Genomic DNA, 19,236 nt, shown 5'->3' with positions numbered 1-19,236 from the left:
TTATTTGTCTTTTTTTTTGTTCCACAGGAATACTATGACAAAGGGGATTATGTTATCCGGGAAGGAGAGGAAGGCAGTACCTTCTTTGTTATATCCAGGGGAAAGGTAAGCTACCTTGCAAATATATCGTCAGGGAATTGTGCAGTGGGTGTCCAAATGACGTCAGAGATGCTGACACGAACTTGTAGTTTTATACAAATACTAGCTGATAACCCAGCGTTACCACCTTGTTGTTTTACTCACTGATCCATAATGATTTGGTATGCTTTTTTTCTGATCTTGATTTAGAAGTGGCTTCTGGTCTGCGATATTTGCACTACGCCGTTTGCATTTGTGTTCAAAAATAATCAAAGCCTTGTTGAAAATGTCTGGACCAAACGTAATTTCTAATGTTGGATATTCCCCCTTACCAGAGGGAGCCACCTTGTGGAGCACTGTGAATCCGTTACCATGGCAACTCCACTGTGCTGTACAGTAGAAATCATTTTACGTCGGTACGGTAGAATCCATTTTAAGGCACAACAGGCTGTATCTTAACCCTGAGAGATGTTAGGGGTGTCTTACCTCCACAGTGTTTTTTTTTTCCAGAGAGTAAGTCATCTGTGTACCAAGTTTGGTTGAAATTACTCGAGGCGTTCCAAAGTTATGCTGGAACACACACACACACAGAGCCATTTATATATAAATGGTTCTGTGTTTGTGTGTGTGTGTGTGTGTATACATGCATACTTACATACATACATACAGGTAGTTCTCGACTGAGCCCAATGTTAAGTGAGATATTTGTTAAGTGAGTTCTGTCCCATTTTACAACCTTCCTTGTCACCCTTGTTAAGCGAATCACTGCAAGTTGATCAGTTAGTAATACGGTTGTTAAATGAATCTGGCTCCCCATTGACTTTGCTTGTCAGAGGGTCGTAAAAGATAATCACATCACCCCAGGAAAACTACAACGGTCCAAATAATGAACCATTTGCCAAGCATCTGAGCATTGGTCACATGATGCTGGTGACACTACAAAAGTCAAGTGTGAAAAATGGTCATAAGTCACTTTTTTCAGGGCCATTGTAACTTTGAATGATCATTAAATGAACTGTCCCAAAGGTGCTTTTTTTAAAGAGGCAACTGGACTTTCTTGGTTTTTCTTTGAAGACGTTTCGCTTCTCATCCGAGAAGCTTCATCAGCTTCTTCAGAGATGAAGAATCTTTTTGGATGAGAAGCGAAACGTCTTCAAAGAAAAATTAGAAAGTCCAGCTGCCTCTTGAAAAAGCATCTTTGACACAACCATGATCTGGATGACTGAGAATCTCCACTGTGAGAATAAGGGTGACACTAAATGAACTGGCATTAGTCGAGGACTACCTATATATTTTACATCCATACATCCATACATCCATCCATACATACATACATACATACATACATACGTACGTACACACACACACACACACACACACACACACACAGCAAAGAAGAGATTCAGGTGAAAAGGAGCATCATGAGGTAAATCCCAAGGCGCACAGAAGGAAAAGGCGGGAAAAAAGGGAACCTCCCCCTTCATATCCACAGCAACCAATCACAGGGCAGATGTCCTCATGCAGGAGCCAGCACTCTTCAACCAACCAGTCACTATTGCGTGTTCTGGCTCATTGCTACTGCACAACCCCCTTCTCCAGCTACTAAATTTAAATATATTAACATATATGTCCAACTCTGTTTGGCCCATGAACCAATATGTAAAGCTGCATTTTTACTCTGTTACTCTGTTATTCTGTTAAGTTCCTCTTTGAAAGTCTAGCCCAGGGATCGGCAAACTTAAACACTCGGACCCGTTTCCCACAGAAAAAAAAACACCGGGAGCCACAAAGGTCCTAACCGGAAGCCCCCTGTTCAATTCTGGAGCTGACCGGAAGTTTGGTTCCCCCACCATAGAGTCTCCTAGCAAGGCATACTTTTTCCTCAACTGTCATAACCAAAAGCCCTATCAATTGTGGAGACAACTGGAAAACCCTCCCCTTGCCATAGAGTCTTCTCCTGGTGCACTGTGTTTCTCCCCCCCCCCCCCCCGGAAGCTCCTCTCAAAATTGTGGTGCCAACTGGTGACAGAGCCGCAGCAGAGGGAGGAAAGAGCCACATGCGGCTCCAGAGCCTTGGTCTAGCATATTTGCCCCAATGAACTGATTTGTATCTCTTTGCTCCCAATACCTAAGTCTTTCTCCTGAAGAGATCATGTCATGCATTTATAATCTTCAGCTTTATGATGGACAGCTGTACTGCTCTAGTAGTAGAGAAGATCTACTTGAGCATGTTTGTAATCTCTGACATTCTTAATTGTATTATTAGTATGTCAGTATTAGCATTATGTCTATAGTCTTTCCAAACTTGGTACTGCCTATACGACGGTCTTATACATATAGAATTTGTTGTGGTCTGCCGGTGGCCTGCGGAGTTGGCAGCCGATTCGGACAGTGAGGAGGTTGGGGAGGAACATGGGCCAGTCTTGGAGACTGGGGATGGCTCGGACGAGGGCTTTGCATCGGAGGCAGAGAGGAGGCCAAGGTCATCTGGTAGTTACGTGCTGCCTCCGGAGTCTGACACCAGCGAGGCAGAAGAACAGTGTGAGCCTGTTCCCAGTGTGTGCATGCGCAGAGCTGCCAGAAGGCAAGAACAGTTAAGACACAAAGGGCGACTCAGGAGTACAGTTTGGAGATGATTGGCCCCTCCCATAAGACATAAAAGAGGAGCAAATGGATGTGAGCCTTTGCAGGAAGCAATTAGTTCGGTTCCAGCTCTGAGAAGTCCTGTTTGATTCTGTGCTGTGTTCAGCCTTGCAAAACTAATTGGCAATTAGGTCCCTGGCAGCGTTTCAAGGGAGATCAAGGCGTGTGCTTATCAACATTTCCCTGAAAGACTATGGCAACTCGAGCAGACATCTGTCGGACTCTTTACAGACTTTTAGTGAAACATTATGGGCTGTGAATGACTATAATTCACAGTCGTTTAAATAAAAGAGGGTTTCTGGAACCAAGATTGTGTTTTATGCTTTCTCAGGAAGCCTAGGTCAGAATAGAATTCCCACTTGGAAAGCCTCTTATTTAAGGCCCAGAGACAGGAACTACCAAGATCATATTTATAAGGTCCAATTCATAGAAACGAGTCTGTTTTGATGGTTCTCTCAAGTGTTTCCTGCATCTCACAGAGTTAAGGAATATGGGAAGCTGCATTTTCGCCCATTTGTTTCCTGAGAGAGATAGAGGACATTCCATTAAGCCCCTGAGAGCCGCCCAGGAGAATATTGATCCATCTCTTTAAGGCAAAATGCTATGCAGGGCATTAATGAGATGTGCAATCATTAGGAATTAGCTGGCTAGTGAACATCTGGGTCTCTAAGCTGTCAGGCAACATTTGAATTAGTCGCCCGCTCATACGCACAGTCTCTCCACCGTTGTTCTTGTTTGAGCACCGTTTTTTTAAAATCATTTGTTAAAATCTGCACACGTTTCAGGAGTAGTGATGATGATACTAAAATGAGCAAGAGCAATACTGACTTAAAGAATATCTCAATAGCATTCAAGAATGCTTTGGCCTGGAGCAAGGAAGGAAACTGTAGGGAGGAATTCAGTGACCTAGAGTGGGCCTTAGTTTTTTAGTTTGGAGCAACTAATCTGGGCAACAAGATTTAAATTGGTTTTTTTCCCCCCCTGATGGCCCTTTTCTTGAAAGGTGACATTAGCCATTTTAAATCCACCAAATGTACCTTTTGAATCCAAGTCAAAACAAAATTTTCTTCCTTTCTTTTCCTTTCCCTTCTCTTCCCTTTCCTCCCCCTCCCCCTGTTTCTTCCTTCCTTCCTTTCCTCCCTCCCTCCCCTTCTTTCTCCCCTCCCTCTTTCTTAGATTCCTTACGTGTCCTATAAAGTTACACAATAGTGTAAAATAACCAAAGTAAAAAAAAGCATCAAAATCAGTATAATATAATGCAGAAGGAGGTAAAAAGCTAATGATGAATGTTTGATACAGACTCAACCTGATATTGTAAAAAAAAGAAGGCAATTAAACTAGTCAAGCAATAAAATGAAAGATAACCAACAAATCCAGTAGAGACTTTAAAATATATAAAGACTTCTTTTCCCTATTAAAAAAAGTAATAAAGCAGGTAATAAAAAGAAATAATTAATAAACTTACAAATATATAACATTATTAAATATTTGACTAGGACATCTTATTGCACCCGAGGATCCTTTTCCTTATTATATTTACTAATAAAGATCAACTTCCTTTTCTAAAATGATACATATCATAAAAAAAATATTTTGGCTATGAATATCCTTTAACACATCTTATTCAATGTGTAGATTTTTCCATAGAAATATAATATAAGCATATGTGAAGTGATGGGGGAGTGTGTTTGATTCCTAGCACTGGGCTGCTGTCAATCTGGTGGTTACTAACAGGGTAATTCACAGTGATTATACAACACTGTTTAATTCTGACCTGCTGGGCCCTTACACAATCATTTATATCTCACAAAAGAGTACATGGTAGAGAAAATAATAACAACGTATAGTAGTGGTATGCACATAGATTGGACCGTTTTTGCTTGTTTGTGCCCCCCCCCAAGCCGCAGAAGCACTCTACAAGCCTCCCAAAGCCTCTACATGCCCTCCCCTTTTTTTGCAAAAAAAGGCCCATTTCTTGCTCGTTTTTGCCCCCCCCCCCGAAGCACTCTACAAGCCTCCCAAAGCTCTGCATGTCCTTTTTTTTTTTTTTTTTGCAAAAAACAAGGCGTGCAGAGGGTTTGGGAGAACTGCAGAGTGCAAAAACTTTTTTTTTTAAATTTACCTCTTCAAAATCTTGGTGCGTCTTATACTCCAGTGCGTCTTACAGTCCGAAAAATATGGTAATTCTTGGCAATCTATTCTCACATGGCAGTGCTGGCTAAGAGTTATAGTTCAGCCATCTATATCTATAATGTATAAATTAGATGGCACAATGGTCTAAAGCAGTGTTTCTCAACCTTGGCAACTTGAAGATGTCCGGATTTCAACTCCCAGAATTCTGGGACTTGAAGTCCGGACATCTTCAACTTGCCAAGGTTGAGAAACCCTGGTCTAAAGGCTGCCTTAATGCAAGACTTGCCAGCCTAAATGGCTCTTCCACCTTCATGATCCTGTAGTGTCCTCCTTATGGCAAGGAGATTATACGCACCTTTTTAAACAGGGGTCCGATTCACAGTCCTTCAGACTGTTGGGGGAGCCGGACCGGTTGGGTGGGCGTGGCTAGGTGGCCACGTGACTGGGTAGGTGTGGCCAATTTAGCAGTCCATTAAACAATACACACAAATTGAACTTTAATTTGTTATACTCCTGGGGGTGGAAAGCAGGTTAGTGAAGGGATGTAGTTAGTGAAGGCCTCCAGTACCACTCTGCCCATTTGGGCCCATGTTTAGCCTCCTGAGGCCTCCGCGCATCCCGTTTTTTTCCTCCTTGGTCTCAAGAAGGCGGGTGGGGGGCAGCGGGTAGGTGGGGTGATGTGGGTGGGGCAGCCTCATGGTCCTGTGCGGGCCAGATTAATGGCTTTGGTGGGCCATAGTTTGAGGACCCCTGACCTGGATGATTGACAATCTCAATACAATAATACAATAGCAGAGTTGGAAGGGACCTTGGAGGTCTTCTAGTCCAACCCCCTGCCTAGGCAGGAAACCCTATACAATTTCAGACAAATGGCTCTCCAGCATCTCCATAGACATTCAACTCCCAGAACTCTGAAGTTGACGTGCACACATCTTAAAGTTGCCAGTTGAGAAACACTGTTATAGAGAATGGAATAAATCTCTTTTATAACGGTTAGAGAATTTGCTCTTGGGCTGGCAGTGCCATGAATTACAAACATCAGATGTGTGTTTTTATAAATTGTTGAGTCCTTGGAGCTCTCTAGCTTGGTTGCTTTTCTTGCAGATGCTGTCCGTAATCTACCCCGGGCACTGAGAATGTTCCCTTGTAGCACAACTATTCCTCTTCAAGCAAACAACCAATCCTAGAGAGCACTATAGTTCAATCGTGCTCCATCACCGGAGGTTTTTTTTAAAGAAGCCATTTGTCTAAAATAGTATACGGGCCCTGATGGCGAGCCGATGGCACGCGTGCTAGAGGTGGCATGCAGCCCTCTCTGCTGGCACATGTGCCGTTGCCACGGGTCAGATCTCCGTGGTGTTTCTTTCGTGAGCTTCTGTTTCCCTGCAAACAACGAAACAGAAGTTCACGAAAGAAAAAGATCTTACCTCTTGCCGCGCTGCTGGTCTTCAGATCTCTGTTGTGCATGCATGCATGTCCGTGCACATGTCCATACATGTTTGCACATGCAAGTGCGCATGTTCACCGATACACACGTTTGCTCATGCACGGATTTGCACGCATTTGCATGCATTTGCACGTATTTGCACGCATGCATGCACCATTCAGTTTGGGCATGCATGTGTGCAGTTTGGGCACTCAGTGTCTAAAAGATTTGCCATCATTGGCATAGGGTCTCCTGCTTGAGCAAGAGGTTGGACTAGAAGACACCCAAGCTCCCTTCCAACTCTGTTATCTTGGATTCTGTTTGTTTTCATTGGCTTTACAAATTCCTTCCAAGTTGATTTTTCAACATCCACGCATGATGGAAAGGGTGCCTGAAATATTCCTTGTCCACTGCTGCTGGTATTTGCGCACAGTTCACCCCCATCAAGGCTTTCCTGGAAGAATGGAAACTATTCAGAACATCCTACCTAAACTGAGATTAGGTCCAAAACATGCCTGATCAATGTAATGTCTAGCTCCACAGCAGATGACACTTGTTCTGCTAGGAAAGCCACTGGTGGACATATTTATTTTATTTATTTGTTTGTTTGTCAAACATGCACAAGGTAACAGGTATACGTATGTACATAAGCATCAACAAAGGAAGTAGATACAGATAAATGGGGGACAGTAAGACAGGGACGGTAGGCACACTGGTACGCTTATGCACGCCTCTTTGTGGACCTCATAGGAATGTCCACGATAGACAGCTTAAGGTTGAAGCTGTGAGGGTTTGAGGATGTAACAACGGAGTCGGGTCGAGCATTCCAGGCATTGACCACTCTGTTGCTGAAGTCGTATTTTCTGCAATCGAGTTTGGAGTTATTTACCTTGAGTTTGTATCGATTGTTTGCCCATGTGTTATTGAGATTGAAGCTGAATTAGTCTTTGACAGGTAGGACGTTGTAGCAGGCAATTTTGTGTACTGTGCTTAGATCGAACTGCAGGCAGCATAGATCCCGATTGACCGAGCCCAAGATTTCAAGCCTGGTAGTATAGGGAATCCTATTGTGAGTAGAGGAGTTGAGGACCCTGTGAAAGATGCAATCATTTAAGATATTTTATGTAGTTAGATAAACACGTGCTAGAGGGCTAAAAGCAAATGTGATATCATACAAATCATGAACAACCTAAGAAAACAATAGCGTCTTTGGAGAGAGGTCTGCAGTAGAAATATGATGGAGGAGGGTAGGTCTGCTCTTTAAAAAGATGGTCAAAATTCATTTGGATATTCTCTGACTTCAAACATGACGGAAATAGTTCTTTGGATTTCAGCCAAAGCCTTCAAAAGCAGCACCTGGGGAGGAAAGAAAAAAACTCAGGAAGAAATAATTCCTTTTTCTTATGCGGGTGGAGAGACTTAATGAAAAAACATTTATGCATTAACTATTGGAGAACAAACGAATCATGCACGAAAAGAGACAGATGGTAACCAGTTGGCAAGCTCTAGAAATAAACACTTATGCTGGCTGCTTACAGGGATCTGTTCTTCTTCGCTTGGGCTAAACAATATTTGCAGAATCTGGAAGCCAAGACGATAAGTTATTTATTTTCTACCATATATGGGCTGCCAAAATCAAGAGTTGATGGCAGGAAAAAGTTATTGAAAAGTCTCTTTGCTGCCATTTAATGATCGTCTGGATTGCTGCAATCTGGATCTGGTAGCACTAGTATTTATAAGATACTAGCTGATAACCTGGCGTTGCCTGGATATTTATTTATCCCAATCCTGCATTAGACAGGAATGGTGATGTCAAGTGGCAACGTAAGTACGGAATGGGCTGTTCTCCCTCATTCCATGAATGTCACCTTCAGGAACGTCAGGCGATGGCAAGAGCAACTTCTCCCTGAGCCCTGATTTCGGCGACAATTAAATTAATTAAAAATGTTTTCCCTCTGCCCCCAGAAGCATAATTTCTAATGTTGGATTTCCCCCCTTACCAGAGAAAGCCCCCTTCTGGAGTACTGTGAAGCTGTTACCACGGCAACTCCACTGCGCTGCACAATAGGACCCATTTTATGGCAGTACAGTAGAAGCCATTTTAAGGCACAACAGGCTGTATCTTAACAGAACACCCACCCAGAGGGGTGTTAGGGGCATCTTATTTGTTATTTGGGTGTCAGTATTTGTTTCCAGAGGCCAAGTAATTTCTGTACCAAAACCTCTGGCTTAGAGAAGGCTATGAAGCACTGTGGAGTGGCATATAAGTCTAAACGCTATCCACTGGGCAGATAAGTACGACATTTGGCTGCTTTTATACTGTATATGTCTCTCAGTCAGGTCTGGTCTCGAAGCAACAAAATGCTTTGTGACACCTCTTGATAACATTAGGGTGACTTTAGAAGCAGAGCAATGTGGAAGTGCCAAATACCATTACAAAAGAAAACAGCCTAGGAGGGCTGGTTTTGTTGGTTCAATCTAGAGGACAAAATCCCTTACAGTGTTTTTCCAGAAACCTGGCCATCACGAAGGTTTTCCATAATTGGAACTGATATTAACTCAATAATCTGTGAGCTTCAGAGAACAATTGATTCATTTCAAATTATACTAGCAAGCAACCCATGTCACATTCAATTGCCGTCCCTCATTCTTCGTCTGATATTAGCTTTGGCACGCTCTGATTCTGGTGCCAAAAATGTCCCAGAAAGAATGCCTTGTCTCAATAGAGAGACTTTTAAGAGAATTGATCGCAGCCTATCACTAAGAAGAGAGAACCACAAGGGATTACATTCAATTGCAGCTGATATTTAAAAGTCTGTGATTCAGATCCTTGTCTCTGCTTTCCAAAGTCTAGCCTTGAGTTGTAAAATGCGGTTGGAAAATTACACAATTTTCTGGCTCATCCCTTTATTTTTTATTTTATTTTATTTATTTCTCACCTTTGTCGTTTTTACAAATAACTGAAGGCGGCAAACATATCTCACTTCTTGCCTCCTATTTTCCTCACAACCCTATGAGGCTGGTTGGGCTGACAGTGACAGGCCCAAAGTCACTCGGCTAAAGTACGACTTTTGAACTCATGGCTTTCTAACCTGGTGCTTTTACTACTAGACCAAACCAGCTGTTTAGTCCAGCGGTCACCAACTGGTGGTTCGGGGCTACTGGTGATCCACGAGAAAATTTTGGTTGTCCGCAGAAAAATTATTTGCATTTTTTATATTGCACTAAATCAGAGGTCCTCAGACTACGGCCCCTGGGCCAGATATGAGCAATGAGCGTTTGTGCTGCTGCAGAGAGTCTCTCCTTTCGGGGTCTTTTTGTGCGGGTCGGAAGGGGGCAGAAATTCCGACTTGGGGTCTGCTTCAGCCTCCTGGTGGGGGGCTTTGGGCGAAGGCTGGAGGGAAGGGCCGCTGGTAGCAAAGAGCCAGAGGGCCTCGTTCCAGTGGGACTGCATCATGGTCTGGAACTGGCTGACCATCTCAGCCCGCTGAGCCTCCAGGCGCTGGTACCTGGCCTTGCACTCCTGCAGGCCTTCCCTCTGCTTGGAAAGCCTATGCTCCTAGTCCTCAGTGAGGTGCTTCTGCTGAGCCTCCTTCTTGGTCAGATCCAATTTGAACTGAGCTGTTTTGCCAACTCTTTCTCACTGCTTCCTGTTGGGGCCCTAAGGAGCCCGGGCAGGGAAGCGAGGAGTGGCTAGGAGGGAGGAGCGAGTAGAGGATGGTGAGGCGCCCCTCAATGTGAGTGACATCAAGTTGGCCACGCCCACCCAGTCACATGACCACCCCTTTGCCACGCCCACCCAGCCGGTCATTAGGCAGGTCATATTAATGGTTTGCGGGATTTAAAATTATGAATTTAGTGGTTCCTGAGGTCCGAAAGGTTGATGACCCTGAACTAAATGGATCATTTTGATGAAGGTCATTTATCTCAGTGGATCATTATGATGAATGTAAAGGATGAAGTACGTCTATTAAGTATATTGTATTTATTTTTGACAAGTAATGAATGGGTCTTCATTTCCTAGGTTAAGGTAACCCAGACTCCAGAAGGGCAGGCTCAGCCTCAGTTGATTAAAACGCTGCAGAAAGGAGATTCTTTTGGAGAAAAAGCCTTGATCAGGTTGGTTTCAAATTATTTCTCACTTGGAAACATTCACATTCACTTCCATTGTTATTCGAAAATTTGAGGAGATCAAAATGGAGCAGGGGTGAGAAGACAAGATAAGGACATAAGCGCCCAAAGTTGAGAAACATGGAGTTAATTTCTTTTTTTTTTTAAAAGAAAAAAAGAAATTAACTCTGTGTTTCTCAACCTTTATTGGGGCCCACCAATGGCCAGCAGAGCTGGCAGCAGAGTCGGACAGGGAGGAGTTTGGGGAGGAACATGGGCCAGTCCTGGAGTCTGGGGAAGGCTTTGATGAGGGCTCTGTGTCGGAGGCAGAGAGAGGGCCAAGGCCATCAGACAGTTATCAGCTGCCTTCGGAGTCAGAGATCAGTGGGGCAGAAGAACAGCTGGAGCCTGTTCCCAATGTGCCCAGGCGCATAGCTGCCAGGAGAAGAGAACAGTTAAGGAACAGAGATCAACTTGGGAGCAAAGGCACAAGGGGATGCTGAACGGCCCCTCCCATAGGAAATAAATAGTAGCAAAAGGGGAGTGGTGTTTGCAGGAGACAATTAGTTTGTTAGTGTGAAGATTTGCTTATCGGAGAGACTCCTTGCCAAGTATTTCCTTGTACAGCTTTGCGTCTGGAACTATTGACCTGGCAACTATCCAAGGACTGATAAGGTCTGTGCTTACAATTCACCCCTGAAAGACTGTTTGCCGAGACTTTGCTGGATGTGAACGAGAGGAATTCACATTAGCCAAATACAAAGGGTTTTATTTTGGGACAAGGAGTTTCGTGATTTGGTGAAGCCTAGGTCAGAACAAACTTGGGTGCTTGAAGATGTTTAGACTTCAACTCCCAGAATGCCCAGCATGGCTGGCTGGGGCATTCTGGGAATTGAAGTACACAAGTCTTAAAGTTGCCAAGGTTGGAGACCCCTGAATTAACTAGTATTATAATTCATAGAGGACTGAAAGTGTCATCCATGCTACCGTTTTCTCCCATGGTCACTTCCATCCAAATTGTCTATTTTGGTTACTGCATGCTGAATTTTCTGCATCTGGTCATTGATGGATTTTTCCAAGGAGATGCGCTGATTCGTGGGCACAAATCAATTCTGAATTTATTAACCAACCATAGTCTAGTGTGCCTGCATGCAGCACTGAAATGAATTTATGAATTTTTTTGTTGATTTAGTTATTTGATTTTTACCTTGTCTTTTTTCATTTAATGTATAAGTAACTCAAAGCAACAAGCATACATAATATTTCTTCCTCCTCCTATTTTCTCTACAACAACAGCAATCTGGTGAGATGAGTTGGCTAAGAGATAGTGACTGCCCCATATTCATCCCGGTGGCTTTCATGCTTAAGGCAGGACTAGAACTCACAGTCTCCTGGTGATTGGCCCAAAGTCACTCAGCTGGCTTGCAGGCCTAAGGTGAGACTAGAACTCACCTTCTCCTGGTGATTGGCCCAAAGTCACTCAGCTGGCCTTCATATCTAATATGGAACTAGAACTCACCTCTCCTGGTGATTGGCCTAAAGTTACTCAGCTGCCTTTCATACCTACAGCAGGATTAGAACTTACCATCTTCTAGCTCAGCAACCTAATCACTGGCTCTTTAAACGTTTTAAAAAGTTTGAGAAACATTACTTAAACTAGGGCTGTCAAACTCCTGGGCTGCAGGCCAGATGTGTCACACACTGGCCAAGCCCACGCCCGGTTTAGTGAAAGGGAAAAGTAGTCCCGATAAGTCACATTTACACCCCTGCAAATTTACACCTCTGCTTTAAACTAACAAAAAATCTCACCAAATCCATTTCACCGCTGCACGAATGCATACAGGACAATGCTGGGTCAAAACATTTTTTTTTAAAAAAAAACACACTGCTTTAGAGGAAGAATCAACAATGAAGTGAAACAAAAAAAGCATCACGAGCTTGTGTTAAAATTATCCGTATCAGGAACATTTAACAGCACAGATGTAGAGAACCTGCAGAGATGATGAATTGGTTGTTAGGTGTCAACAGTCCTTTTGAACAGAGGAAACAGCAGGGATAGTAATAATGGGAGGATTTAAAGCTTGAAGTGGCATTTGGACAAATAGATAATGCCTACTTAGGTAACCAATTAGCTTGCATGCCTCATCCGTTTTTGTTCTGCAAAATCATTGTTAAAGAGATTTGCAAAGATACAGCAGATTTTTAAAGGTACACTAGAAAATCAAGGTTATGCACAGGCATTTGAGTATCTAGTTGCTTATAATAAACAATCTGGATCTGTGCTTTGTGACAAAACTATGTGATTGGGCAGTGCAGGAGAAATCTGGTTCAACCCATTGGTTCAGTGGGGGTCGGTGATTGAAACACATAAGGAAACTTTGCTCCTGCCACCTTGAGTCCGGAAGCAGTTCCATAGGTGGAACTAGGCGTAGACATTTTGGTGAGGTAATGACGTTTAGTACTGTAAGGAGCCCCAGACTGCCCCTGAGTGAAGAAGTGGAACGTCTGCCAGTTTGAACTGAGGTAACGGAATGTGAGGCAACTGGCAGTTGGAGCAGAGTTCTTTTCAGGTGGGGAGGGGGAGTAGAATGTTTCACTCCTTAGCATTAGAGCATGTTAATTATTGTAGAAGAAATACTAATGATCTGATGGTCATTTCAAAAAATCCTTTCTTAACAATTACTTAGAAGCCAAGAGGAACTTACGTGGCCAAATTTCAAGTTTGTAGGCTTTACGGTTCTGGAGATTTTGTGATGATGCATGAGTGGTATTTCGCTTTTTATATATATATATATATATATATATATATATATATATATATATATATATATATATATATATATATATATATACATACATACATACATACATACATACATACATACATACATACATATATATATATATATATATATATTAATGGGATCCTCTCTAGGCAGTTTTAGAAGTAAATTTTGTGCTCAAGGAAAACAGGCTGCTAATAAATGTAATCAGATAGTCTTTGACTTACAACAGTTTTATAATTGATTATAACTTGATTTTTTTTCTGCACATGCGCAGAACCATTATAATTGCACACATTTATTTATTTTACTTTATTAACATTTTGCGCACGCACAGACCTATTTTTGCGTAGATGCGCACAAAACAATTTTCACGCACCGAACTGGCAGTAATGCCGGGAGCAACCCACCCTTGTTGCTGTGTCCCAGGGTCATGTGATCCCCCTTTGATACCTTCTGACAAGCCAAACCACTGGGGAAGCCGGATTTCCTTAACAAGCACATTACTAACTTAACAACTGCAAGGATTCACTTAACAGCCATAGCAAGAACGGTCGTGAAATGGAGTGAAACTCACTTGACAATTGTCCTGCTTAGCAATGGACGTTTTGAGCTCAATTATGGTCGTATGTCCAGGGTTATAGCGTAAATCTAAGTTGCCCTCTGATCTGTGACTTACTGTTCCTATCTACCTAAAATCAACGGATATATTTCTGTTTACAGTGATGATGTCAGGTCCGCTAATATAATTGCAGATGAAAATGACGTGGAGTGCCTTGTTATTGACAGAGAGTAAGTATTGTTCTCGGTTTTCTTCACTTTCTTTTCCTAGGCCAAATTGGAGGAGGTGGACATTAGAGGGAGGGTAGCAAAACGCCCAAGCGAATGACCTTTGAAGAGAAGGGGGAAATACAATAGATCAGGTACTATTATATGGTGGTGCCATGGTGGTGCCATGGTTACATGCAATATTGCAGGTTAACTCTGCCCACAGCCAGATGTTTGATCCTGATGGGCTCAAGATTTACTCGGCCTTTTCCTGAGGTCAGTAAAACAAGGACCCAGACTGCTGGGGCAATATGCTGACTCTATAAACTGCTTAGAGAGGGCTGTAAAGCACTGTGAAGCGGTATATAAGTCTAAGTGCTATATCTACTGCTACCCTGTTTCCCCCACAATAAGACCTCCCTGGATAATAAGCCCAATTGGGCTTTTGAGCGCATGCGCTAAAATAAGGCCTCCCCTGAAAATAATCCCTCCCTGAAAATATTGCAACACAGCAGCAGCCACGAGGTGACCACGCTCGCCGCCTCCTGCACCTCAAAAATAATAAGACCTCCCCATAAAATAAGGCCAAGCACTTATTTCGGGGGTCAAAAGAAAATAAGACCCTGTCTTATTTTCGTGGAAACACAGTACCAATAAAGGAGAATATTTGTAGCTCAGAGTTGAAATGAGGACTCTTTAGTGCTCTCTGGGCTCAGTTGTTTTCTTGCAGACATTTCATCACCAAACTAGGTAACATCATCAGTGCTAGTCCTAAATTACTTCGATTGGGTACTGAAACGTCAGCCAAAAAACAACAACCCCCAACCAAGCTCAGAGACCTGTCAATAGATCTAGAATCACCACCTTGCCTTGCATTGCACCACGATTCTGAAGTTGTTTGTGTTTACAGTACGTTCCGTCTTGTCCTGAAGCTGCACAAAATCAAGTTGTTTTGTTGCCAAGATATGCTTGTGTTAGGAAGCAGGGGGGGGGGGATGCAATTAAGCTCATGATTGATGATGATATCTCTTCTAACCCCATAGATATACTATGGGGATAGGATTTAAAAAAAAAAAAAAAACTAAGAACGTTCAGTTCCCCATTTGAATCATCAAAGATTTTAATTACTGCAGAGTGGCATGTTTTGGTTGCTTCATTAGTGAATAAAGAAAACATCCAAAGTAGTGAACCTTGAAACATTTCAAGTAAAGCAAAAAAAAAAGGGGGGGGAGGGGAGAAATAAAGGCAGTTTGGTGCAGTAGTAAAAGTACCAGGATAAAACCAGGAGACGGTGAGTTCTAATCCTGTCTCAAGCATAAAATCAACTCTTTGGCTTCTAGTTAGCCACCCTAGAAAGACTAGGACAAGTGCAATGGCAAACCACTTTTGGAAACCTTGCCACATTGCTGGGACTTTTTCTGGCAGTCGCCAGGACTTAAGGCACAAAAAAAGGAGGAAAAAAGGAAAAACATATGTAGTTATTTTGGAACACAGTGGCTCCAATAGGAATATCTGTGGAGATTCTCAGTCATCCTGGCCATACCCGAAAATAGGACCCTGTCTTATATTTGTTTGCCACCAAAAAGGCACCACGTCTTATTTTCGGGGGAAGATGTCGTTCGCTGACTCACCTCACTTGTGCGCATCGCCCTCAGTTTCCTTTTTGCTGTCAGAGGCTTTTAGGAATTTCAAGGCTTTCCTGAAGGTCTCTGTAGCTGATAACAATTGATCCAGAGCTCTGTTATCGGCTGCAGAGGCCTTCAGGAAAGGCTTGCTGACTACAGAAGAAATGGGCTGAGGTGTGTAAGGCTGCAACTATCTGAAGGTAAGTAGTAAGGCAGCTCCACCACCCCCTAGTCTCACCGTAGCTTAATTTTTACCTGTGCACCTTGGAGAGGGCGGGGGTCTTAATTAGGGCTTATTTTGGGGGTAGGGCTTATATTGGGCGCACCAGAGGAGGTATTCAGCAGGTTCTGACCACTTCTGGAGAACGGGTAGCAGAAATTTTGAGTAGTTCGGAGAACCGGCAAATACCATCTCTGGCTGGCCCCGCCCCCATCTATTCTCTGCCTCCCGAGTCCCAGCTGATCAGGAGGGAATGGGGATTTTGCAGTATCCTTCCCCTGGAGTGGGGAGGGAATGGAGATTTTACAGTATCCTTCCCCCGGAGTGGGGAGGGAATGGAATTTTACAGTATTCTTCCCCTGGAGTGAGGTGGAATGGAGATTTTGCAGTATCCTTCCCCTGGAGTGAGGTGGAATGGAGATTTTGCAGTAACCTTCCCCTGGAGTGGGGAGGGAATGGAGATTTTGCAGTATCCTTCCCCTGGAGTGAGGTGGGAAATAGGATTTTGCAATATTCTTCTTCTGGAGTGAGGAGGGAATGGAGATTTTGCAGTATCCTTCCCCTGGAGTGAGGTGGGAAATAGGATTTTGCAATATCCTTCCTCTGGAGTGGGGAGGGAATGGAGATTTTACAGTATCCTTTCCCTGGAGTGAGGTGGAATGGAGATTTTGCAGTATCCTTTCCCTGGAGTGGGGTGGGAATGAAGATTTTGCAATACCCTTCCCCTGGAATGGGGAGGGAATGGAGATTTTACAGTATCCTTCCCCTGCCACGCCTACCAAGACACACCCACCAAGCCATGCCCACAGAACCGGTAGTAAAAAAATTTGAATCTCACCACTGGGGCGTACGTGTAAAAATCAAGCTAGGACTTAGTTTCTGAGTAGGTTGTATTTTTGAGAAAACAGTATAGTTGTCTTAAAGGTACTTTAATAGGAATGGAATGGTTCTTGTTTACTGCACCTCTGTTCAGCTAGCTAAGGACTGGGGAAATATGGCTTGTATGACTTGTGGACTTCAACTCCCAGAAAGCCAGCCAACTATCTCCAATTTTCAAATTTTAATTGACTTTTTAATATAGTGACTCCTGTATACAGTGAAACCCCTGAAAGAGCAGTTAGCTGCTTTGTGTATTTATAAAGGCAGGAATTTGTTCCTCCAAATATATGGAGTTAGATTGACATAACAGGAAATGTATAAATATCTAAGTTATACTCCAGTGAGCCTCAAGCCATATTAACAGGATGAAAATGGAAAAAAAAAACCAGTGTGAATTAAAAATTGAATTGTAACCCTAGCATTGTTTCAATGTTAGGCAATACAGCATTTTAAAACATTACTCAAGCATTTCGGCAGATGTTGCCTCTGTTTTGATTTGAGTGGTATTTTGGTACTTAATTGGACAGTATTGATTTTACCATGGCCGCACTTTCTGTCCTTTGATCTTTGTTAGCATTTATATGGCTTTTAAATTTAATGGTTACTGTTGATTATATATCTTCCAGAGAATCTTGTATTTCAAGTGCAGCTGGGGAAAAAAAATATCTAAAATAACTTTAATGTGGCCCATTTGGTCTTTTTCAAGCACCTTTGATTTTTTTTCCCCCCAGTCTAGGCAGAGAGAAAATAATGATTTTTATCAGGTTCCTGGTAGGCTGCATTATACAGCTGTTGATTTGAGTTGAGTTTTGTAGATCCCAAGTTGGTTGGGTCTGTAATAGAGTGATAATTGCCTGCAATCTTCCTCACCTTTGAAAGGTGCAGTTGGATTGTTCGGGAGAATCAGTTTATTGCAGCCATGTGCAATGACTGCTGTGGGTGATTTTCTTTTTAATCATGGAATCAAAAAAGGCCAGACCTCTGGATATTATTCCATTTATTCACTGCACTTTACAGTAGCAGCTGCCGATGCTTCTGTTACACTCTGGTTGTTGTTATAATTGTGGCTGGGTTCACAAGTCATGCTAAGTTTGTTTGGCTTTGACTGACCGTATTGCTGAACAGCTGTTCGGCCTTAGTCAACTAAGCATAGTTAAGCAAACCGTATCTTGGTTAATGCATTAACCCAGCTTTACCCTCAGTGAGATGTTAGACCAGTGATGGTGAAATTTTTCGGCACTGAGTGCCCAGACCAGAATGTATGCGCATGTGCGGTTGCCGGAGCACCGGAAACGGGAAGACTGACTGGCTGGCATGCACATACCTGCTTTTTGGTTGTTTTGGGGGGCTGTTTTCAGGCGTTGCCCGGGTATTTATTTATAAGGGGAAAACATCCGGACCAAATGTAATTTCTAATGTTGGATTTTCCCCCTTACCAGAGGGAGCCCCCTTGTGGAGTACTGTGAAGCTGTTACCATGGCAACTCCACTGTGCTGCACAGTAGAAGCCATTTTACGGCAGTACAGCAGAAGCCATTTTAAGGCACAACAGGCTGTATCTTAACAGAACACATACCCTGAGGGGTGTTAGGAGTGTCTTACCCCCACAGTATTTGTTCCCAGAGAATAAGTCATCTGTGAACCAAAAAGCGGCCCATCAAATGGCCCACTTTTCGGCTGTTTTCAGGGTGTTTTTCGGGTTGTTTTTCGCCCAAAAAACAGCCAGAAAACAGCCAGAAAAACAGGCACATGCACGCCAGAAACCAGAAGAGCAGCTGGTGAAGGCACGTATGCCCACAGAGAAGGCTCTGCATGCTACCTCTGGCACGCATACCATAGGTTTGCCATCATGGTGTTAGGCTAACTTTTGCCTTCTTGATTGAGAATTCTGGATCTTGCAGTCCCCCATATTTGTGGAATATCAAATTATTGAAGCCCTTAGGTAGTACGTTGTAAAAAAAGTACAAGTTGGATACTGTTGTGGCCTGCCAGTGGAGCTGGCAGCAGATTTGGACAGTGAGGAGGTTGGGGAGGAACCTGGGCCAGTCCTGGAGTCTGGGGAAGGCTCGGATGAGGGCTCTGTGTCAGAGCAGAGAGGGGGCCACGGCCGTCTGACAGTTATCAGCTGCCTTCGGAGTCAGACATCAGTGAGGCAGACGAACAGCTGGAGCCTGTTCCCAGTGTGTGCATGCACAGAGTTGCCAGACAAAGGGAAGAGCTAAAGAACAGGGGTCAACTTGTAAGGCCAGAGGTGGACAGTGAATGGCCCCTCCCAGAGGAAATAAAAGAGGAGCGAAAGGGGAGTGGAGTTTGCAGGAGACCATTAATTCGCTTCATTGGTTCATGACTCTCCAAGACTCCTTGCCAGGTTTTGCGGATATTGGCCTGGCAGCTCTCCAAGCCAGAGAAGGTCTGTGACTGTAAATCCCTTGAAAGACTTTGCTGGATGTGAATGAGCAGAATTCACAGTAAATTAACAAAAGGGTTTTTTGTCAGGACAAGGAGTTTGCTTCATGCTCTTAGGAAGCCTCGGTCAGAACAGATACAAAAAGAAAATAGCAATAGCATTGAG

The 19,236-nt window shown here is 43.3% G+C and overlaps 1 protein-coding gene across 1 annotated transcript in view; it reads left to right on the top strand.

Annotated features, from left to right (window-relative positions):
- Positions 1-19,236, top strand: part of PRKG2 (protein kinase cGMP-dependent 2) — a 98,738-nt gene that overhangs the window by 47,527 nt on the left and 31,975 nt on the right. The window contains exons 7-9 of the mRNA XM_081960372.1: positions 28-105; positions 10,305-10,399; positions 13,897-13,965. Coding sequence (XP_081816498.1) covers positions 28-105; positions 10,305-10,399; positions 13,897-13,965 — 242 coding nt within the window. The remainder of the gene's footprint in view (positions 1-27; positions 106-10,304; positions 10,400-13,896; positions 13,966-19,236) is intronic.

The sequence above is a fragment of the Natrix helvetica genome (genome assembly GCF_964273705.1).
Source record: "Natrix helvetica genome assembly, chromosome: 7".
Classification (NCBI taxonomy): Eukaryota; Metazoa; Chordata; class Lepidosauria; order Squamata; family Natricidae; genus Natrix; species Natrix helvetica.
Note: the sequence above shows the minus strand (reverse complement) of the source record. Positions and strands in the feature narration are given on the sequence as shown.